The 25811-nt window shown below is 33.2% G+C and overlaps 1 protein-coding gene across 8 annotated transcripts in view; it reads right to left on the bottom strand.

Annotated features, from left to right (window-relative positions):
- PDS5B (PDS5 cohesin associated factor B) overlaps window positions 1-25811 on the bottom strand; it is a 185508-nt gene that overhangs the window by 65908 nt on the left and 93789 nt on the right. For all 8 annotated transcript variants that reach the window (XM_086329422.1, XM_086329419.1, XM_086329418.1 and 5 more), the window contains exons 11-18: window positions 22974-23119; window positions 20660-20811; window positions 19328-19441; window positions 12828-12909; window positions 10049-10097; window positions 7668-7807; window positions 6122-6237; window positions 907-1012 (exon numbers count right to left, since the gene is read on the bottom strand). In XM_086329422.1, coding sequence (XP_086185548.1) covers window positions 907-1012; window positions 6122-6237; window positions 7668-7807; window positions 10049-10097; window positions 12828-12909; window positions 19328-19441; window positions 20660-20811; window positions 22974-23119 — 905 coding nt within the window. The remainder of the gene's footprint in view (window positions 1-906; window positions 1013-6121; window positions 6238-7667; window positions 7808-10048; window positions 10098-12827; window positions 12910-19327; window positions 19442-20659; window positions 20812-22973; window positions 23120-25811) is intronic.

A 25811-nucleotide genomic window follows, 5' to 3' on the forward strand; every position in this document is an offset into this window, starting at 1 on the left:
TTACCACATTTAAGGTAGAGTATAATAGATTATAAAGACAACAGAAAATAACTGAAAATGGATGAAATTTTTAATAAACAGACCTAGTAAAACTGGGTATAGCAATCTGAAGGAAATCAAATTAGACCCTCCATTACAATCACACTTTCAAAATAAATATCTGCTAAGACATTAAGTACATGATTTAATTTAATCCCTGTGAGATAAGTATTATTTCTACCTCCATTACACATGAGGAAGCAAAAGCAATTAACTTAGAGCAACTATCTAATAAATTACAGTAAAAAAAAATCAGACCTGCTTTATGACACTCTTAAAAACACTGTCTTAAAAAACACTGAGAAAATGTTAATAATTTATTATGGGAAAAATGAAGATATAAAATTGTATATTCAGTCTCATTTCAACTGTACCAAAGAGTATATTTTTCTATAGATTAAAAGGAAACAAAAGAAATATTTATGAATGATAGGCTTCTCAATGTTTTCTTCTTTATGACTTTATATGCTCTAAGTTATCAACAATTAACTGATATTTTTGTAATAAGTAAAAGGCAATGGTATATTTTAGCTAACGAAATAACATATAAAATGGACTTTAAAATTTTGGTGCTTTCTGTGGTAGAGTTAGCAAGTTCTTTGCACACTAATGAAACCTTCAAATTATAATCCTTAATATAATTAACACTAGGCTATATTATATAATTTAAACATAAAAATATTAATATTTAGCTTACAATGTTAGAATACATAATTTCAAAATTACCTAAAAGTGATTAAGAAAATTTTACTTTAGATTCTATTAATCTAGAAAAGCAAATCTCAAGACTAAAATGTACAAACTATATATGTAACAGTTATCTCATTAAGCACTTAAGTGCCTAAATTTCAATGTAAGCATATTTACCTTAAGTAGTTCAAGACCGGCCCTGATGGCTTGATCAGTTGGAACACCCTCATCTTCATCATCTGCTGTTCCATCTATTGATTTGTTCACTTGCTTTATAAGAGCACTAAAGTATGACAAAAAAAATTTTTTTTCCATTTTTTCAACTCTTTTTTTATTGGCAATGTTTAAGAAAAATAATCCCGAGTATTTTCTATACAGACCAGAACTAAACCACACACAAATTTGATACAGCTGTTTCCCAACCATTATGGCAAAACAAAAAGCTGTAATAAGTATTTCGAGATGCTTCTTTTTGAAATTGTATTTCCCTGTGTCCATTCAAATGAGGTTAAAATGTTATCTGACTTGCTGTTTATTAACGCTGTATTTTTATTCTTGTATTTGCTGTGTGAAGTTCAGGTCCAAACATGTGAATCCTAAGAGATGTTTTCCAATTATCTAACGTTCATTATGGCTCCAATATGTAGAACAACATATATGGAAATAAAGGATAAATGGTAACATAAAGCACTTTCAAACAACCTAGCAAATATTATTGTGTCCGGCACTGTTATGAAAGCCAGAAAGGACTGCTTCTGACAGGTGTAAAAATGTCATACAACAAACATACAATAAATCCTCACTAGAATAGATGGAACAGATCACAAAGGAAATACAATATTTTAAAGTTTTCTTCTAAAAACAAGCTTAAGTGACTTTAAAATAATCATTTGAAACACACTGTCAATTATCCAAAATACTCATTTTGTTTTTACTACAAAAAACAAGTTAACAAATATCAAGTCAGAGACCTAATATAAACCAAAATACAAGAAAATTCAATTATTTAATGTTTTTTAAAATGCTTAGTAGATTTATGTTTCTACAAAAATATGTACTCAAATCTAAGGTCAAGATATGAGTCAAATACATCTGTTTTCCTTGCAATATCCTCTTAAATTAATCATTCCCTTAACAGTTAAAATCACTGAGGATGTTTTCTGTCCTGTTCTGCCCATTTTTCCTCCTTAACTATTTCTCATAGCTCCAACTACTCCAAATAAAAATCTTCAGCCTGAATTCTCTTCCCAAATATTCATCAGTTCCAAGGTTTTCTTTACCTAAACGTACCAAAGGAATGAAAAATGCCATATATCCAAAATGAAATTCATTTCTTTCTTCCATGACTAAGAGCAGGAAGCTCTCTGTCTAGTAAGGGGAGGCCAAAGGCCAAAATAAGTGAATAAATACATTAAAAAAGATAATCAGGCAACAATAAGGACTGGAGAGAAGGCCAGGACAAGTGAGGCTGGTTAGCAAGAGCAGTGAGGAAAGGCATTCCCGTAGGGGTGGCGCTGCTCTTGTTTAGTTGCTACGTCATGTACAACTGAGCTAGTAACCACAGAGTCAGAGCCAGTGATAAAAAGCACCAACCTGGAGAATCAAAGAGAATCAACTGAGAAACTATTACAAAACACCAAGAGTTCAGTGAGGTGACGCCAACAACACTAAAAATCGACAGAGCTATTCTGTATTAGCCAAAGCCACCTTAAAAACACAGGGGGGTGAGGGGTGGAGGAAATCTATTTATAATGACAAGTCAAAATGTATAAAAACTAGGAATAAAAAGTTTTAAATGCACAGAATCTGTATATAACTTCTAAAATTATTAAAGGGAGCAAAGAGATTTTAAAAAATCAAGACAAGTATTTTCGTAAGATGGAAACAGTATTACACGAATAGCATTTGCCACTGTATCTAAAAATATCTTACAGGAACACAACTTGGTGTGGGATAAGATTCAACACATGCATTCTATAACTCATCTGGAAACATTAAGTAATGTTTGAGAACAGCTAGTAAATATTAAGGGAGGAGGGATGAAAGAACTTTCTAAATGAAATTTAAAAATTTATCATAAAAGCCTTAAAATACAAAGAAACAAAGGGAAAAAGTCCAGTAAGACCCTAAATATTGTTAAGAATTTATCCTACAATAAGGGAATGTCTCAAATCAAATAGGAAGGAACCAATTTTTCAATAAATGGTTTGATACAACTAGCTACTAGGCTTTTAAAAAAGGATGGATATCTTATCTCCACCTTACAAGGAAATGGATTCCAGAACAATTAAAACCTAAATGTAAAAAACATAGCCACCTAATACAATGGCAGAAAGAAATAAAGGAGACAAATCATGTAATTTAGTATTTATTAATGTCAAGCACAAATTTAAAAGGCAATCAAACTGTGTTAATAGCCTTATTTCATAAAGCATTCATATAATCAATAAAAAATGACAATTTCTCTAAGCCACTTACAGAAAAATAAGAAGAAAAGCAATTAGCCAAGAAACATATGGGGAAAAAACATTCAACTTTTAAACAGTGCCATCATTCACTGCAGCCATAAAATTAAGACACTTGCTCCTTGGAAAGTTATGACAAACCTAGACAGTGTTTTAAAAAGCAGAGACATCAATTTGCCAACAAAGGTCTGTTGTCAAAGCTATGGTGGTTTTTCCAGTAGTCATGTACGAATGCAAGAGCTGAACCATAAAGAAGGCTGAGTGCCGAAGAACTGATGCTTTCGAATTGTGGTGTTGGAGAAGACTCTTGAGTCCCTTGGTCAGCAAGGAGATCAAACCAGTAAATCCTAAAAGAAATCAACCCTGAATATTCATTGGAAAGACTGAAGCTGAAGCTGATCTTTGGCAATCTGATGCAAAAAGCTGACTCACTGGGAAAGATTCTGATGCTGGGAAAGATTCTGATGCTGGGAAGGATTGAAGACAGGAGGAGAAGGGGACAGCAGAGCACGAGATAGTTAGATGGCATCACCAACTCAATGGACATGAGTTTGAGCAAGCTCCAGGAGATGGTGAAGGACAGGGAAATCTGGCATGCTGCAGTCCACAGGGTTGCAAAGAGTTGAAAATGACTTAGCAACTAAACAACATCATTCACCTATAAAATGGCAAAGACTGAAAAGGGTACAGCCACTACTAGGAAAAATTAGGTGAACTGGACACTCCATGACTACTGGTGGGGAAGAGGGTGGAACCTTTCTGCAGTGTGATAGTTAAACCAAGAGGGCGCTGCAGCCAGACTTCCTCTGTTTAAATGCCATTAGCTACTTCCCAGCAGTGGGAAAGTTACTCTAACATCAGTGTAGCTCACTGTCCCTTTCCTGTGAACTGGAAATAGTAATATTTTTTGCCTTATAAAGAGGTAAATGAGTTAAAACACATAAAACAAAGAGTGCACACTATAAGCACTAATGGCTATTACCTGTTATTATGAGTTATGACTGAACATATCTTATGTATTACCAACCTACAAAGACATGCTTTGGTCCTCAGTCTTTTTGTTCATAAAATGCATTACTTCTGGAAACTTTATCTTAACTTTCAAAAATACTGCAATAACATGGTTTTATCTTTCTGTAATTTGATTTTAAAAAATTGTCATGCCCAAACAAGAAGCATATCCTTTCTCAGCAGCTCCCTTCATTCTTTTCAAGGTACTACTATTCTCTTCATCATCTGGATTTGACCCCATAAACTTCTCACTCCTCCTCCATTTTATTCCCCATTTCCAGTAAGAGGACCCGTTTCTAAGGTTGTTCTTTTAAAACCTTCCTCAAATATGTTCTTTCCTTTTCCATCCCACTATCGTCATCCAAAGAAAATTATAACAACACCTTAGCAGGCTCTCTCTTCTATTTCCCTCCTCCTGTTCATCATCAATCATTCCTGCTTCTCAACAGACCAAAGAACAAAGTAAAAGCTCTAAAGTCAGATCCTAAAGGCTTTCCACAATCTGACACCAAATGCTTTTTGAGGATCACCTCATAACACTTTTACATTTCTCCACAGAGTAACTTAAATAGATGGCAATCATTTTCTAAATATCCTTATTCCTTCCTATCCAGTTAGCTTGGCTTATATAAAACTCAACACCTAGAATTCTCCTCCCATTTCTTGTAGAAATAAAATCTTACCCATTCTTCCTCTCACGTCAAATACTACCCTCTCAGAGAAATTCTTTTAATCCTTTGAGCACTATCTGCATCAATTTTATGCAACTATAATATAATCTCTTAATTAAAATTCTTATTCCACTACTAGACAGAAGATTAATGAAAAGCATAAAGTATGCTTTGCCAATACCTAACTAGCCTTGTTTTAAATTAGAAGACATTGGATTTAATTAATGAATTTCAGTCTGATTCAGATTTTTCCTTGTAATAATATAAAGGATTCCAGTTTTCGTTTTGTGCCCTTTTATTTTTGAAACTGAAGAATACTTTCCTCAAACAAAAAACAAGGCAAGACGAGTCCAAAATGAAAAACAGGCATCCAACGTAGTATCCTCCTCCACTACAGAGGGTTACAAGCCAAGAGCTATACCTTACGCCCTCCCTCCAAAAAAATCCCCAAAAGGGCTTTACTGAGGACAGTGTACCATTAGTAGTATTTTAGATTCTAATATACCTCTGAAAGGTACTACTGCTCACTAAAAAAAGAACATGCTTTCCATATTTTATAAGTAGTCCTGTTTTCAACTGGTTGAAACATTTCAGGAAAAGTTTAAAACAAACAAAAAAAGGTTGTTGGGGGTTGGGGGGGGACTTCACTGGCAGTCTAGTGGTTGAATGGCTCCACACTCCAATGCAAAGGGCATGGGTTCAATCCCTGGTATCATGCTGTATGGCATGGCCATAAATAAATAAATAAGAAAAGAGCTCTTCCCACATTTTACAAAACCAAGTACAGACATAAAAAGAAAGTATTTTCCAAGATGTCAAAGTCAAGTGATATCAAACCTGAAACTTTAAATGAAGGCTGTCTTAAAAATAACATTTTTAGTTCTCAGATACCTATGAAATGCATCATATGCTGTTTTATAACATAATCACTTTATTTTCTTTTCCAGAAGGTAGAACTGCAACTTGTTTCTATCAGTTAACCTATGTGAGCGAACTAACCAGTATACTGTTAACAGATAAAAATTAGGCTTGTATTGACAAATTCTCATCCAAAAAGACTACATAAAATTAAAATAACATGAAATACTAAATACATACAGATATATACACAGATGAGTATATAGCCATTATGTATATACATAAATCTATATGGATTAGTGCCTTACAAACAGCAGACACTCAATAATGACTACTAAAGCATGAATAAATTAATGGTAATGAAAATTCAATATTTTCATTAAATACCTGATAGACTCAGTATCTATGTGCACAGGTGCTATCCTCTCCAAGAGAAACTTGATCATTTCCAGAAAAGGATTTGTAGGCTGTTTGGGGTTGCCCAACTTCTTAGTTATTTCACGCTGTAATGGAGATGTTTAAAATATTACAAAAGTATGTTTAAATAATTCATTACATTAAAATGTTAAGAAACTACTATAATTAAAATCACATAGTGCCAGTACTATTGGTATAGTATTGGTGCAGGAATAAACAAATCAATACAAAAAGACTAAGAATTTAGTATAGGAAAAAGGTAACATTTCAAGTAAACAGGAAAAGGATTATTCAATATATTGTTATACTGAATATACTGGAATAGCTCAATAGACATTTTTTAAAAATAAAAGCAGAGTTAGATTCCTATCTCACATCTTACACCAAAGATATTCCAAAAGGATAAAAACAAACACAAAAGAATAAAACCAATTGGGATATCAAACTTCAACAAACAAAATTATCAGGGGAGCGTATTAAAACTACAGATTCCTGGGCCTCACTGTGAAGATTCTCATTTAGTCAATCTGGGGTAGAGCCAAGAATCATCTTTTATAGAAGAATTTAGGAAGATACACGGGCAACAGATTAAATAATACTGACGTAAGTAAATATTGTCATTGACCTGCAATACAATGGGATTTCATAAGCAAGACTTCAAAGGCAAAAACCTTGAAGAGACCGCTGACAAACTTAGTGAAATAACAAAACTATCATATGTAAAGGGCATCATAAACAAATGAAAAGGGCTAAGCTACAATTGTTGGAAAACTACCTGCAGCCTAATTAACACACAACGCCATGACATACTAACGAGCCAATGAGATAAAGACAAATAGTCTAGAAAAGTAGGCAGATTAAAAACACAAAATTTACAAAAGAAATAAGAATGACTAATATATCCAAGGAGAAAAAGTGCTCATATGATTAGCAACCGATTTTATAAATGCTATCAAAATAATGTTTTTGTTTGAGTTTTGTGTTTCCAACAGTGATACTGGCCAATAGCAAATTTATCCTTAAGAAAAGAAATCAAGATTGTGTAAAATTATTAAGCTATAAAGATTATTTATTTTTTACATTAATCAAAGACTGGGAAAAAATTTAAATGTGTAACACAAATGGGGACCATTCAATAAATTATGGCACATATACTCAATGGTGTGCTATGTTGCTACTAAAAAGAATATAGTAAAAGACTAATGAAAAAGTAAAATATACAAAGCTCTGTATAATATAATCTTATTTTAGAAGAACATACACCATAACATTAACAACTGTGTCCACAGAGTAATTACAGTTTAATACATTATTATTTTTGTGATATTTCCTAAATTTTACATAATGAACATAAATTATTTTACAAAAGGGGACAAAAAAGGATTTGTGGGCTTCTCCAAACATTATGGAGGAGCCTGGCAGGCTACAGTCTGCACAGAGTCAGGGCTGCACAGAGTCAGACACGACTGAAGTGACTTATCACCAAACATTAACTCTTTTAAATTTCTCTCCTTACCACACAACCTTCAGCCTGTTTGCAGGAGCATGTTGGACTGACAAGTACTTCTAACTGTTTTCTTATTTTCTCATCATCTTCTAACACTTGTGTGAATTTCTTCATGAAATCCTGAGCCTTACCAGGATCTGGCAAATTTCCTTAAATTAAATTAAAATACAATTTTAGATATTTCCTGAAATAATAAAACAGCAACATTTTTCATTCTTTACTTTGATGAAGAATCCTAACATACAAATTCATTTAATTTAATGAGATAAAATTATACAGATCCTTTAATAGTGAATTTTCACAAGTAAAAATTTTTTCCTACAAACATTAAATAAAATCATTGTGAAGGACCATCTAGCCAGAGAAAGATCAAACTGGTTAACTTTAAATAACTCCATATAATATCTGAAGGCCTTAAATGTCAACCTGAAAAATGCCAATTTTATTACTGTCCCATGAGCTTGTACATACATTGTTCTTTTGTGATTCACAGCAAGAGATCAAGATCAGTAAGATTTACCTTGAAGAAACTATGTTCCTGTTCTACACTGTTTACTGTTAAAACATCCACAGAAAATGCACACATGCATCTGCGAGGTACCAAGACAGGCTGAACAACATGGTCCAGGTGTTACTGCCAGATATGCCACTACCACACGAGAAAGTCTGAGCTCTTACAGAATCAAAGATTAGTTTTATACTGCTCTCCTAATACATCACTAACCAAAACACTTATGAAAGCTAACAAAATATCCATCATAACATCGTTTTTCTGGCTGCTCACAACTGTAATAGAGAATCAGACTAGGTAGAACCCTGCTAATAAACAGGGTAATACAGAAACATGGACTCTAATAAAAGTAACAGAAACCTGTTGAATCTTAAAATATGAATACAGTAAATGCAGTCTTCAAGTTCATATATGACTCTGAAGTTCCATTTATATCTTGGCTACACGACTGAACATGGTAAGAACTAATCTCCTCCCCCCAACTATTTGACTCTATAACCTTTCCCTATTTCCATAACACAAAAATTCTACTGTACTGTTTATCAACAGTTTTGGAAAAAGTCACTTTACAGCCCCTCCACAGCATCATATTAAGGCTACAATAAAGCATATCACCTAAGAAACAAAATGAAAAGAAAGTGAAGGGAGAGGGAGAGAGGAAGCAAAGAGAGGAGAAAAGGAGGAAGGGAAACACAGCAACAAAAAAATCCCTTTAATTCAAGATTCTACAAACATACTTGACCACTGGAACTCTTTTTTTTCTGATGGTACGACTAATATGTTCAGGATATTAACATCCCTTGGAGCAGAATTTGGGAAATATTGTACTTGTTGGAAGAAAATGGATACAAGGTTAAAACAGAAAGACTACAGGAGATTATCTCCTTTAGGGGATACTGTCCACAGCCAAACCACCAGGGAAATACTTATTTAAAAGCAATAGCATGAAATCACTTGCTTTAAGTTATCCAAAGGGACTGAAAACTAATTTAACTGCTTAGGACTACAAGGTATTTTGATGTGAAATTTCTACTCATGCCAGAGTTTCTATCACTTAGTCTAATACCCAATGAATTAGGTTACTATTCTTTTTAGTGTCTTAGCATACTTCCACATACATACTGGAACATTTGTTAACATCTCAAAAATCCGCCTAAGATCTCTTCATTAGCCAAGTGGAAGCTCGGTGCAAGCACTTCCCCAGGTGCTCCTGATCTTCCCTCCACCTTCATGCTGTACACAGTGATCTCTGAGGTGAGAGAAAAAGCTAGTGCCCTGCAAAAAAAACTACTTTTCCCTGCCCTGGACAAAGGAAACGTGCTACACAACCCTTTAATATTCCCTGTTAAAGGCAATTAAATAACATTTTATTTGACATAAAACAAATGTTTTATTTGAAAACATTTTATTTGAAAGCAAAAAAGTGAATTAACTTTTTTTTTCAAAAAGAAATTTGCAGTTATTAAGTACATCCTTCATTCTAAACTTTGACTCACAATGAAATTAAAGCTTCAGAGAGATTCACATTAGAGCAAACAATAGGTAAGCACAGGCTCAGTTTTTAACAGCAAGCTTACATAGCAATTTGAATGAATTCTCAAAAATAAATTTATGCAATAAAACCTTTATCTAGCTCTTGCTCATACCAAAACACAAAATAATTCTGTGCAGAATGCAAAATACATGAAAATAAGGGGAAAAAAAGGAAAGCTGAGTATGCTGGGGGAAAGGAAAAAAATAAAAATCAACTAAAAAACTTTAATCTTTTCCTATATTATCATAGCCTAAAATGGAACTTTGAGGAATATTTTATACTACCAAAGAAAGAAATGTCTCAAATAAACCTTAAATTTTACATATAATATTTGAAGTAACTTACTTGTAATAACCATCACTTTTGAAAATATGGCCTTGACACTGGCATCTGTCTGAAAAATCACACAAAAAAATGCAAAATTAAAATCTCCTAACAATAATCTTCATTATATTCTTCAGAAAGTTAAGCATAACCCACTCACACTCTAGGCCCACGCCAGGACCACCAGTATATGCTCCTTCTTTAGACATGTTTAAACCCCCGATAAACTGAATGAAAGAAGTGAAGTCATAATCCACCCTCGTCACTTCTTCCCTCATCCTGTTTTGTCATCCTCCCAAAAGGGAAAAAAAAAAAAAAAAAGATATGATTGCTGCATCAACCTTTTGGGACACAGAGGTATTTTGTTTTTCTTAAGTATACTCAAAGGACAGGACAACTTAGTTTAAAAGGGGAACAAAGTAATCTGGAAATGTTGGTTTTCACATTTGTAGTCTATCTCAAACAAAAAACTGACAAGTATATACTTCTGATTGAACTGAGGTATTTAAGCCTGAGGATTATGATACATAAGTCAGGAAGCCACTGGGAAGACGCTAGATGAAGACAATTAAGATGCCACTAACATGTACAAAAGATTTTTCCAAGAGGGCTAGTTATATGCTGCATCAGTGTAGTATAATATTTCAGTGAATGAATGTCTTCATTACATTGTGCTTCATGTAACATATTCTGTAAAGTTATGGGTATGAATGATGTTTCTAAGAATGCTAGTTATTCACTGCATCAGGTTAGTGTTATTTAATGAAAAGAAACATCATCAACAAAGTACAATACTGCAAGTCACTTTGAGAGACACTGAGCAAATCAGTTAAGTTAAATGAAATAAGTAGAAGGGCTACATTGCTAAGAAAGAATAAAATTATCTTAATCAGAAGGAATAAAGAAGTAGTCAAAGAAAAATATTAAATATCTAGGAGTCTTCCTGATAAAATAGGCAGAATTATAAACAGACAAAAATTAAATACAGCTTTGGTTTTTTTTTCTAACTTTAACTGTATAACATCTACTAGAACTCTCAACATAAAGTGAGTATTAAGTATGTTGATACATGGCAAAACCAATACAACATTGTAAAGTTAAAAAATAAAATAAAATAAAATAAATTTTAAAAATAAGTAATAGACTTAATTCTCCTTTCACTACAATGCCGCTTTAGAGTACCATCCTCCTCCATTCTGTTTCTTCTTCAACCCCACCACACAAGAATGAGAATTCTCTCTTTGATTTAGATAACATGTTAATTATTTTAAGACAATTTAAAGGAAAATACCGCAAACTAGAAGGGAATAAAACACTGTAACTGAATTGAGACTGTATTTTATTCCTAGACTGAACAGGAATATCATGAGACCCTGCCAAGTTTTTATCAACAAGCAAAGAGAAGAAGCTCACACTAAATAAATTTTAAAGGGAGAGTGAGAGTCAACAAAGCTATTCTTGATTACAGTCTCATACATCACACTGCTCAACACACAACCTATACACTTAAAATGCTATTCGGCTGCTATTATGACTTTAATAATGCTTTCAATCAGGAATAATTTTATACACATGCAAATGAGAACATCTCACATTCTAAAATAGTATGTTTGCAACTTTAGAGGTAGTAAATTAATACGTCTCTAGGTGACAAAGAGGAGCACTTTATCTAGAGCTTATTATCTGAAACACTCTTAACACTGCATTATAACACTGACTAAAACAAATGTTTATTGGCTGAAACACACTAACTTAACTGAGATTTTCCAATTTCCCTCCTTCGCACAGAAGTACTGAAATAGCACAATTACTAAAATAATTTTAAAGTCATTGTGTAACAAGGAAAAACTTACTCTAGTAGGTTCAACATAATCAGGAATCACAGAAGGTTAAATTATGTTCAATAAGTCATAAACAAAGAGATAATTGTTAGCCTATAAAACAAAAATACTACTCAGTTGTAAAGCTTCAATCAGGCAAACAAGGGTCAAGAAATGTCTTATTACTACTACTGATTTAGAGGTTAAGAAAAAAGTGAGGTCACCATAAACCACTCAAACAACTACTGTTAGCTCACTGATTTTTAGGGCAAATGGCAAGATTTACACCTAGGAAAACTGGAGATGTTCTCCCTTAGATGAAAAAACTCCATTCTATTGACTTCTGTCCTATGAACAGAAAGTGTATGTTGTGGGGAAAGGGTGAAGGAGTCAACTATGTGCTGAAAAAGAAACAAAAATAACACTGCTGTTTTCCCTGGATGCCATGTAAAATGACTAGACACACTGATTTTTCAATGAATTGTATCTTTTATAGGCCTACATACAACATTCTCAAACATCAATTGGATGAATAACTACCATTAAATTATAATTATGAAGACCAGGTAATACATTAAAATTACCATAATATTAGTTGTAAGTAAAAATATCAAAATACTAAACTATAATTACATGATTTTAAAACTTTCTATAACCACAAGACTATACAAAGACGATGGCAGCATTTCAGTGCAGCAACATTAAGTGTAATTTTACTTTTTATATGCTTTCAATAATGCTGAGTTATTCATCTTTTTTTTTTTAAAGTTACCAAAAAAGGCTTAATTCTGAGTACACAGAAGCACATTCTGTTTCCTGTTGGATATCACCTTTTGCAGATACAGTGAATTTAAGTTTTTCTATGTAGTAACTTTCTTAAAAATTTCAGTGTTCTAAGTTAGAGATCATAGGTTCTAGAGTCAGAATTGTTCCACCCAGAAACAGCTGTTCAACACATAGCAGAAATGGTGATAACGTACTTTGGGTTGCTTAATTAAGTCAAGCAAATCCTTTACTTGATGTCGGAGCAGATTTTGACACTTCCACATTTCATTCAATGCTCTGAAAAACATAAACACATAAATTTAAATAACAAAATGGGATAAAAATCCTTCTAGGATATTCCAACTATATTATTTTTTTCTATAAGTTCAGATTATAAAAGGAGATGACAAAGATAGGGTAAAAGTTACAGGAGCTAAACAACTGATGATACATGGAGAGAGAGAGAGGAGTCAAATAGAAGAGATAATAACATTTGGGGAGATGCGCATATCAAAAGAAAGGGATTCGTGGTGATTGTTTTTCCTTTTGTATAGAAATAGGGAAAATTTCTCATTAACTGGAACACATTTGCAGGCAAGGGCATAGGAATTAACTGAGGTGATTACAAACTTGAGAAATAAAGCAATATTTAATGGAATAATATCTTGCAGTAGGTAGGATGAAAAGGAATAAAAGACAGAAAACAGTGAGCTCTGAGATAATGGGGATACTTTTTCCTGAAAGAAAAATATCATAATTTTACATAATATATATTATATACTTTATTAGTTATTTATAAATTATATTGTTATATAAGTGAATATTCATCTTACACAGCAAAAATTTTGATGTCCCCATAACACTTTTATTGTTTTCGGGCAGAAATTTAAAAAAGAGATTTACATAAGAAATTTATATTTATATATAAAATATATATAAACCACAGAGAGCAGTTAATGTTATTTAAATGCTGAGTTATAGAATATCAGAACCATTTATATTTAAAATTTTAAAAAAGAAATTTTCCAAAACCAAATACTACTTCTCATTATTGTTTTCAATTATCTATACTTCTATTGGGGCTTCCCAGGTGGCACGAGTGGTAAAGAATCTGCCTGTCAATGCAGGAGACCAAAGAGACTCAGGTTCCATCCCTGGGTCAGAAAGATCCCCTGGAGAAGGAAGTGGCAACCACTCCAGGATTCTTGCCTGGAAAATTACATCGACAGAGGAGCCTGGTGGGCTATAGTCCACAGGGTCGCAGAGAGTCAGACATGACTGAGCACATACTTTCTATTAACTCCATTATCACAAATACAAAGCACTGCTCTGAGACAATAATTTAATGCAGACATATATAAACCATGTAAAAACATTCATTTTCTTTTGATAGACAAAGCAATTATCTGCTTAATATTTTCATTCTCAACAGCGTGTCTTAAAAGTACTTTTGTATTTTTTTAAAAAGGAGATAAATTAGCAGAAATTTGGACACAAATTCCTTTATAGTAGTCCCTTATAAATGGTACTAGCAAAACAACAGTACTGGGGCATTTTCATCTTAAAATACTATACTTTACTGTTTTCAAGGTACTAAAGTTCCCTAAAGTTTAACAGGCACATTTCAAGAATGCAAACATCAAAAGAAAAATGAACATTATCCAGAGGACTGAAAAAGTCTCACAGCAAAGTAGCAGTTATGTAATTAAAACAATAATTTTGAAAGAAACAGAGCAGTCATCTGTGAAATTACTTCTGAACCCCAAAGTCAATGAATTCTCTCCATACCTACACATTTTATCACTACTTGTAACCCTAAAACGCCCTGGATTTTGAAACTTGCTTTCACTTAAAGCAGAAAAATAAAAAAGAAATTATCTTACCTATTATAGTTGTTTATTAATTTAAAGATGAAATCTTAAGTAATTCTAAACCTTATTATAAACTATAACAGTTGCAGCTTAAGTCAAAAAGTGACCATTACATACCAAGAATTTGTACTGTAACAATCAGGAGGGACACCCCCTCAAGCATTTTAATCAAATTATATTAAGCAGCAAAGACAATGTGTCCTTGTGTTTTGCCTTTCTAAACAGCACTTAAGGGAAAAAAACTGTACTAGTGGAAGCAGTATTACTATACTAGGAAGACAAGTATCCATCCATTCATTCAATATTAGTCTGAATTCCAGCTCTGTCACTAAATAAAAGTGAAAAATCTGACTAGAGCCTGGATACTCTTACATTTGTTGACTTTTTTTTTTTTGATTAAGTGACATTTTAAGTAGACAACTAGTCCCCTCACCTGGGCTTCTCCTCATTTGCACCAATGCACTACATGTTTGTGTCATTTCAAAGAAACAGAACTGCCACTGAGCTACAGAAACCTGTCAAATGTTAACGAGAACCTCTCCTCCAATCTTCTGCTCTCAAATGGCAAACTACCCGTCAGACTCAGCAGTACAGAACTGTCTAGAAGAGAGTCTGATCGATGAAGGAGAAGACACCACCAGGACACCTGATAGTACCACTTACTCTCACGGATAACAGCTGCTCTGGGCAACTTGGAGGAGGTGGGAATACACAGCATGATCAGAGGGCACGCAAGCTGCCTCAGTTCTCCTCTCTAATCATCAAGATACTCAGTTAACTTAGTGACCCAAAAGTGGGTACATATCAAAAAGTCTAAAATACAGAAGACACTTTGTCTCCCCCAAAAGAACGTCATCACAGAATAAAATATATGGCTCTTTCAATAAATAAAAATCCTTACCAAACAAATTCTTAGCAGGAACCTGCTTGTTACACAGGAGCTATTTTAAATACCATTCAAACTAATTAGAGGTCATAAATTCAAATGACTTTCTGGGTTTGAATGGTAATACAAATGCATGAAGTAGGACAGGCATTATAATACAGAGTAGTGAGCACTGTGGTGAAATCAGAAACATTAAGTAAAACATCAACATCATTAGTATTCAGGACAATGGAAAGAAAATGAGACAAAATTTCATACCCAAAAGATTCACAAAAAATAAAATGCCAGACAGAGGATGGAGAAACTTAGAAACCACTGGCAAGAGTATAAATTAGTATAATCATATTGGAAAATGATTTGACTAGTTTATAATGCTGGAAATGTGCATCCTCAGCAGTTCCACTCATAGCTGTAACTCCAATGATCCTAAACCTTGTCTGCCCATTAGAATCCCCAGAAATGCTTTTCTAAAAACCCCAATGCACACACTACAAACTAGACAAATTAAATGACAAACTGAGGGTGAGATTCATGTGTCAGTGTTTTTTAAACCTTTCCAAATGATTCCAATATGTAGTCAAATCTGAGAACCATTCACAACTATACCTCAGAGAAGTTCTTGCATGTTTACTAAACTGGAAAATGTTCACAGAGGCATTATTTGCATTATTAAAAAATGGAAACAACACAAATGTCCATTCTTTCCATGCACTCAGATCTGCAATGTCAAGATGATGGAATAAAACCGTGGAATAATGACAAAGTAATTCAATACCTCAGTGAAAATGAATGACCCATAAGCTCTGTAGAGAGAGTGGATGAAGTTTAGGAACATTACAGAATGGTGTGAAAAAAAAATCGCAGAAGAGTATACCCACAATCACTCCATTTTTATAAAGTTCAAAAATGATCAAAACCAAAAAATATATAACTAAGGGATACATATATACATATAATAAAACCATTCTTTAAAAGGAAATGAGAAACACAAAATTAAGGTTAGTGGTTTCCTGAGAGGAAGGAGGATGAAAGAGGGTGGGTGGTAGATTCATAGACAGTTATTACTATGCTTCAAAACTCATCATTTCTTTGGGTGCATAAAATACTTCATGACAGTGAATGTAAAGACTTTTGGAGAAAATAACCACAGACAAAACGTAAAGAATAAGTAATAAACTGTTAAAAACCATCAGGTATATAGTTGGTCAGTTAATTCGAAAAAGTTGATTAATAGGAAGTAACAGACAAAGAGACAAATCGAATTAATGGAGAACTCACAAATGGATAACACAGTTGTATAGAAACTTGAGAGTGTGGGTATTACAGGGAAGTCATTAGAGAGAATAATGGACTTGAATATCCATGTAGAAAATAATATAAGATTTTTATTTTACATCATGCAAAAAATAAATTACAGGAAGAATAAAGATCTCAATCTGAAAAGCAAATCTTTAAAATTTTATTCAAAAATATAAAACAACAAATTAACCTCAGCATAGAAAAGAATTTTTAAAATGCAGAGAGAGCACAAGCAAAACCAAAAAGACTGATATATTTGGTTATATCAAAATTAAAACTTTTGGGAGGAGGGTTCAGGATGGGGAGCACATGTATACCTGTGATGGATTCATTTTGATATTTGGCAAAACTAATACAATTATGTAAAGTTTAAAAATTAAAAAAAAAAAAATAAAACCACTGCAGAAAAAAAAAATAAAAATAAAAAATAAATAAAATTAAAACTTTCGTATGTGCTAAGACATCATAAGCATTGTTAAAAACATAACTATAAGCTCTAAGATATATTGTGCACATACCTGACAAATGTTTTAGTCTATAGAATGTATAAAGAAACTTTACAAAAAGTTGATTTAAAAAATAATTTCAAAAATGTTATACACACACACACACACAAACACACACACACACACCCCTACCTTACTTATTTTAACTTAAAAGAGATAAGTATTCATGCACTAACCAGCCATTTTTGTAGAAATCAATTGATCTACAGATTGGAATTTACTTTCAGCTTTTCCATGAAATTATTTTTCAGTATATCTCAAAATATATTTTCAGTATATTATTTTAGTTCTGAAACATTTATGTTTTGTGTATTCTATTCACAAATTTTTAAATTTTCTTTTCCATTTCTGGTATTAACGGTTTCATTAGTTGTTTGCTCCTATGGGTTTGCAAGTTATACACTGAAATTTTTTTAGGGGTGACTCAAATTTTTAATAGGTATAGCTGGTCTAATGAATCAACATGTCATATCTGTCCTCACTCTTATACGACAAAAGAACATCAGAACACTACCTGCCATCTTAACATGTTGTTATCTGACAGTGTGCCCCCTCCCAGGGAAAGAAAAGGGTATCTCAGGGACTCTCACGAGCTCACAAATTGTCGTAGGTTGACTCAATGTCAGCCTAGATGCTAACCTACTTTTTAATACAGATCCCAACACTCGTTTAAGAAAACTATCCTATTCCTTCTGGATTTAGTTTCCTTTTTTATTCTTTAGTAATTTTTTCAAGTAGGATCTATGAGTGGTGAACTCTCACTTTTTGCTTAAAAATGTCTGTAATTCATTACTACTCATGAATGACAGCTGAACTGACTCAAGGCATCTAGACTGGCTGTGACTTAAAATAGTTTGTTCCAAAAGGGATATACATATATATATCATACCTCATCCATGCTAAGAGGCCATCAACTGCGCCATGAAGAAAAGGATGCATTCCAATTTCAGAGATGTTGGCATATGAAAACTTAAGGTTTTACAATCAATTAAATACAGTGGAAACATATTTTACAATATGCATGGAAAAAGAATGAGTTTTGGAACCAGGTAGAACTGAATTCAAATTCTGGCCTTGTCTCTTACTACTTGCATAATTTTATGCAAGTTAACTGATCTCTGTGGGATTCAGTTTATCACGTGGAAAACAGAAAAAATATCACTTATGCTAGGAGTTGCCAAGTTTTTTCTGTAAAAGGCCAGATGGTAAATTTCACAAGCTTTGTGGGTCATAAGGTCCCTGCTGAAATTACCCAACTCTGCCAATTGCAGCAGGAAAGCAGACACAGTTAACATACATTCCTGTGCCTGAAATACAGTCAATATTAAGAAATGTACATTTTCTCTCCTACAATCTTTTTCTCTACATTTCTGTAAAAGATATAAACAGACATGTAACAATTTCCATGGGGGAAGTGAAGTGAAAAATCCGATTAAGCTGTGACAGGAATGAAAATTAGGTACAGCTCCCTAGACTTCTAATTTCTTCATCTGTAAACCCCATTAGCTGAGGGTTAAGTTACCCATTTACTAGAATACTAAGGATCTATACTTTCTGAAACCTAGAGCATATCAATCTCCAGGCCTCAATTTCCTAAGCCTCAGTACAATTCAACTGGCAATTCCTCTTCCATGTACAAAGTGCCAATTCTTTACAAAGGCCGTCAAAAGCACTTTTTGAATGAAACATGGTCATAAAAATATATCTTTGCTTACATTTATGCAAAACTATAACACCTGTTGAGATTATGCAGCACAAAAATATGTATCCTACTGGTTTACACTATAATTCAAATCGGTATCAGGTAAAAATAAGAAAGTACTACTTTCACAATATGGACCCTTCTGATGCCTTAAGGAATATAAGCAGAAAACAAAAAATACATCAATATTTCTTGAGATAACAGAAAAAACTAAATCCTAAAAGCTACCCAATCAATCAGCTGTTTTTCAATTAGTTACAAAAATCCTTGTTAATCCCATGTTAGTAGCAGTACTTTCTGAAAAAATATCCAAGTATTCTATTGTGTCTCACCATTTAAACAATGTACATTACATAAACTGTCGACATTAAAAATACAGTTGTTTTCATTTCCATAAAATCCAGTATACTGCAAAAGATGGAGAGAACAGAGTTTGACATTTGAAACATACTTCACTGCATTTAAATCCAGGGTGGCATACAAGTAATACAAGCATTTCATGCGTTCTGTTGTTTCCAAATTGTGGGGGACCATGTATTGAGCAAAGATCCGTTCAACAAGCAATCTATGAAAAAACATAAAGTACTCTATTAATTTCTATAAATATGTGTATTACATATGTATATAAATTTCTAAAACATATAAAAATACATATAAGAGAGCTTCTTCTTTCTGAGTGGAGATGAGATTTGCAAATCAAAAGATTTCTTTAACAAGAAGAGCCTCCCCCATCCCACAAAAAAAATGGTAGCTGGATATACAAGAAAGCTCCTATACCTAGCAAAGATAGCTACTTCTGCATGACCCTGGGCAAGTTATGTACTAGGGGATCAATTTCATTAGCTAAATAATAAAGGGTTAAAAAACTACACTAGAACTTTCCAAGTGACAAATTCTAATCTAAGTTAAAACTAACAAGGAAATATTTGTCTTCTGAGTTTCCATAGTGATCATCATGAAAAACGACCTAGATGAACAAAAAGAATAGGGGAAAGGGGAGCTACCAAATCAAAATGCAAATCTCTGTGCATTATCACATGCTCAAAAAGCTTAAAAATGTCAATTTTTTAAAAATAGTAACTGTGAAATTTCTTAGATAGTATCAACCTAAGAGTTTCTACTTCCTATACCTCTTAAAATTCTAAGATGTTCTACTGGTTCTTAATTTTCTTATTTTGATCCTTATGGGTAAGATCATTTGGACCCCACTAAAAATTCATCAAGTCAATGCAGACTGCAAGCAGGATTTACAAGTCTACTAACTATAGAATGGATAGGTTCCATACAATATCTAATCTTATATACTGGAATAAAAAAACACAAAGACTATATTCAGATAATGTGTTTTTATATATAAATTTATAAATTATTTTTTAGCCTTAAGTAGGAACTGTTTTTATTTAAAATGCCTAAATATAAAAGGTGTATATTTGACTTTTATTTGAAAAACAATGTGAATCCTTATAATACAATTACCTATGAAACAAAATTTAAATTATAATTGCATACATTTCTACTTTCAAATATTACTCCATTAAAATACAGTATATGAAAATGACCATAAAAGATGTATCCATCCCTAAAGTTATATGTACATCACTACTTCATTTATGGCTTTGGCAGGAAAGCAACTAGTCACTCAAAATTTTTAACTTGCAGTAAAAACCAAAGATGGAGTTTAAAGTTATAAAAAAAAAAAAATAGTTCACCTAAAACAACAGCTCAACAAGTTATATAAAACCAAAAAGCACCAAACATTTTACTTATGGTCTTTTTAACTTACCTATCATCAATACTATTTTGATAATATATATGGAGCAATTTGTCTTTGATCCATGAAATCTGTTTTGCAGCATCTTTCCCAGCTGCTGATTGTAAAGCATATTTCTTATAAATCTGGGCAAGTCCCATCATGGCTTCTTTGCGTACTCTCCACTTAAAATAAAAACATTTTTTTTAATAATTCAAAAATGCCTCCTTATATTAATTCCTTCAAGTTTAGTTACCCCCTTTTTTATTTACTTTACACAATATATTTTAATCATACCTCACTTACTAGATGTTAATTTGCAATAACTATGAAAAAATACTATTTTAATATTTACTGCATCAAGCATAGACATCTATTAATATATAAATAATTTTAATGCTTTGATATCTCCTGGAGAAGGAAATGGCAACCCACTCCAGTATTCTTGCCTGGAAAAATCCCACGGACAGAAGAGCCTCTTGAGCTGCAATCCATGGGGTCGCAAAGAGTCGGACACGACTGAGCAATTTCACTTTTGATATCTTAGACCCTTACCAACCTCTAAAAACAAATTTTAATCACAATCTACTTAATGTCATTTAGAATTAGTGAGGGAAAACATGTTACACCAACTTTTAAAAGGCAAAGACAGTTAAGCGCTATTCCTTATAGAATTTTTCCAAATTATGGTCTATATTAAACATACTTGTAAAGGTACATAGAATAGTGGCTTTATCAGATGCTGAATGTAAAGACACATTAGTGGTTCATTTACCTGGGAAAGACATTCAGGTGTCAGAATAACATATTCAAACTATTTTTTTAAATGAGTACGTATCTGCTATATATCTAACATTAATTATCTCGGTATGAGATTAACCTTAAATTTTACAGCACTGTAATCAGTAGGATGTTAGTAATATTTAGAACTTCACGAATCTGCAAAGACTATTCATTTATCCTTTGCAGTCATAGCAACATTTTTCTTTTGGTTTCTCTTTTAATTACAGTAAAGAGTAGTCCTTATTTCGTCCATCCATTGCAAAAACACTGAAATAAAAGACTTCAAAAGCTTTACTCAAAATTCAATACATTTGTAAAAGCTGTATATCCAATTTCCTATTTTACCTCTAGTTCCTGAAACTGGTGTTTTAGGGAGAATTTAAAGATACAGAGCAAATTGTAATACTACCAATAATGTAAATACATTTAACAACATTTTGGTATTCAATATATACAGAATGACCCCAACAGTCCTACAATGAACACAACACGATGATCAAACACATGTGAAGCATGATCCCAACAACACACGAACTCTGACCATGAAAAAGATTACTCGGAAGGCTGTCACCCTAGCATGATGCAAACCTCTTTTTCTTCCTTTACAACTTTTGGCCTTTTCATTGTTTAGTACCCTACTGATATATTCAATAAAGACAAGTCTAAACTTATAAGTTGCTCTAAATACCTACAGATTTCACAAGAAAACCATGCAACTCCTGTCCATCTATTCTCCACCCACAACCAGCATGATCAAAGAGAGAATTAAATGATGAAGAGAGCACAATCAACCCTGTAAGCAACTGTCACAATGTTGTAAAGTATTTGCCTGGTTAAAGTTATTCATAGCTACCAACAAGCCTCCTGCTTTCTTTGCCAATTAACCCCTAAATACATCAAAGATTTTCATCTTTCACCAAAATTACTCTTAAGTCTAAGTCTATAAAATCCATGCCATGAAGGAAAGGCTATGGGGAGGAGGGGAGAATGAATATTCACTGAAATACTAAGCACCGAATACATTCGAGGCAACAAGGAATACAAACACATCAAGACACAGTCAGTCCCCTGTTCGAAAACCACTAACTAATGAGTGGAGCTATTTGGTGCTCAAGGAAGAAGGTCTGGGGTCATGGAAAGTAGGCGAGAAGCATGCTGCTCTGCTCGGGTTAGCTTTGCCATGTTGAAAACATCTTTTATTTTCTATTCCATAGAAATTATAATACAATCAGCTAGAGGACTATGAATTGATACCCGTATGAAAGGAAAAAGAGAAGTTGTGTCAGAGTTCTTTACAAAGTCACTTATTAAGATTAGTGTACAGGTTAAATATCTGACTAATCTACCACTTAGACCTGTCCCATTTGAGGATGAACAAATAATATGAACAAAATTTAATGTAACAAAATGTAAAACCTTCTTATAAACATTATTTTAGATATTAAAATGCTGCCCCCCAAAAAAGAGCTAATTTCATTTAAATCTCAATATTTGCAAGTGAAACTCTATTAAAACTTCGAGTATTCAAAATACAAACCTACTAGTAATTATTATTCCTACTTACCCGTTTGTCTAATGTTCTCTCTCTCACAAAATTAAGTAAGTGATCATTGACCAGAAGAATATCTTTTTTAGCAGCTGTAACTATAGACACAATAACATCATGCCTAATAGCTTCTTCAGGGTCATGTGACCTCACTTTAAGATACTCTGAAAGATAAAATTTTATTTTATTAAAATGGAACTTTGATAATTAAAATGTCTTAAAAGATTGCATAAGACCTTTGAAAGTAAACCACAACCACAACAAAACCTAAGTAGAAAGTTTAATGTTTCAAAAAATATTAGTAGCAGGAGAGACAGAAAGGAAGAAAGAGAAGGAAGAAGGAAGGAAGGTTAGTCCTTCAGTCAAAATACAGTAGTTTACATGCAACTGAGTAGTAAATCCCCTCCCCATCTATGGGGCAGGGTGGATGACTTAGGAGTTCCTAGGCTCATTAATTCAACAAGCCACATAAATGAATCAAGAAGTATATCAATATTTCACTTTTTTTTTAATGGTTAAAATATTCAAGTCAAGTGGTTCTGTTGGGAAAAGACTAGAGAATATAAGTTTCTATCTCCCTTAACTAAGCAAACCCTTAGTGAGGTTATTGAAAGATTAAGTTAATTTAATGGCAGCAAAAAAACAGGATTACAGGCAAGAGCATAAGACAATTCCACTTAACTCAACTAAAAGAAAGACCAAAGGGATGACAGAAGAAATGAAACATTAAGCAATTATGAGAGACTGGAGGAGAATATTAAAGCAAAAAACATGGGAGTTCAGATCTGGCACTGAGAAAACTGAAAAAAAAAAAAATGAACAATCTTCAGTAATGATATATTAGGCTTAAGGAAGAGGTACCATAAATGAACATATTCCCTGGTGGCTCAGATGGTAAAGAGTCTGCCTGCAATGCAGGACACCCAGGTTTGATGCCTGGGTCGGGAAGATCCCCTGGAGAAGGAAATGGCAATCCATTCCAGTATTCTTCCCTGGGAAATCCCATGGATGGAGGAGCCTGGCAGGCTATAGTCCATGGGGTTGCAAAGAATCGGACAAGACTGAGCACCTTCATTTTCACTTTCACCACAAGTGAACATAAATTATTATTCAGCTTTTTAATTAGAAGACTAGTAAGATATAATTTTGTTGTTCGGATCTGGAGTAACATATATAGCCATGTCTATAAACAACACACAGTGCTTATGATTGTAAATGGATTTACTACTCAATAAATGAACAGTTAACAAATACAATGTAAAAGCTCATAAAACCAATGCCCAGGTCCTAAGCTCCTCCACCTTGAGCATTCTCTACCAAATGGAATTATTTCAAACAGTGAGAAAGACAGTATGTGTGATAGGCAATGAAAAGTGGATACAATAATACAGTACAATAATACAGAACAGAAGAAATCGCAGAACAAGACACCAAAGGCCAGTCTTCATCCAAAGGTGATGCTGTATATATGGTGGAACTGGAAGGGAGTCCTTTATTATAAGCTCCTTCCAGAAAACCAAATAATTAATCCCAACAAGTACTGGTCCCAATTAGACCAACTGAAAGCAGCACTCAACAAAAAGCATCTGGAATCAGTCAACAGAAAACACAGTCTTCCATCAGGATAATGCAAGACTGCATGCTTCCTTGATGACCAGGCCAAAACTGTTACAGATTGGCTGGTAAGTTCTGATTCCTTGCATTATTCACCAGACATTGTACCTTTGGTTTTCCATTTATTTCAGTCTTTACAAAAAAAAATTTTCAATTCTGTGGATGACTGTAAAAGGCACCTGAAACAGTTGTTTGCTCAAAAAGATAAAGTTTTGAAAAGATGAAATTATGAAGTTGCCTGAAAAATGGTAGAAGGTTGGGAAACAAAACAGTGAATATGAAGTTAAATAAAGTTCACAGTGAATATAAAGTTTAATAAAGTTTTTGGTAAATGCAAAGTGTGTGTTTTATTTTTAAGTTAAAAACCTGAAGGCCAACCCAATAATAATAACCAATAATATGAAAGTTGGGGAAGAGACTGCTCAGAGTTCAAGTATTCAAGGGTCCTTGATTGCTCAGAAAGAAGCTAGTATTCTGATTAACTTTAGACTTAATTAGTCAACTATGCGGTGAAAGCATGAAGGAGAATGTAACTTTCAGGCCCATGGGGATAAAAACAGAAAAAAGAGAAGAAAATACACTGAGCAGATGAGAGGAAAAATAGAAATAAGAGAAGCAAAGAATAGGTGTGTAAAATAGAAAACACAAAATAAGATCATAGGAATAAGTTCAACTATGTCAAATTCAATATATATTTTCAATAAAATTTTTAAATCACTTTAAGAATACTACATATAATTTATAGATACGTACACATGCAACATAGAAAAACATGAACAGGTTGTAGACCAAATTTAATAGAGAAGTTACTTAAAGTAGGAAAAAAGAATCCCTTGTGAAAAGTGTTTCAACTGTATCTACAATACAATCTAAAATGTATTTTCTTTTTCTCTTTTAATCTCCTAAACTAATACAGCAAAATACTAACATTTCTGAGGAAGACAGTGGCTGCTATATTCATCTATATTTTCTGAACTATTTCATGATTTCATATCTGGCAACAGTTAGATACATAATGAGAAGGCAATGGCAAGCCACTCCAGTACTCTTGCCTAGAAAATCCCATGGATGGAGGAGCCTGGTAGGCTGCAGTCCATGGGGTCGCTAAGAGTCAGACGCGACTGAGCGACTTCACTTTCACTTTCACACAATGGAGAAGGCAATGGCAACCCACTCCAGTGTTCTTGCCTGGAGAATCCCAGGGACGGCAGAGCCTGGTGGGCTGCCGTCTATGGGGTTGCA

This window comes from Bos grunniens, chromosome 12 (assembly GCF_055505025.1).
Source record: "Bos grunniens cultivar Pamir isolate PY7600 chromosome 12, Bosgru_T2T1.0, whole genome shotgun sequence".
In the NCBI taxonomy this organism is placed as follows: domain Eukaryota; kingdom Metazoa; phylum Chordata; class Mammalia; order Artiodactyla; family Bovidae; genus Bos; species Bos grunniens.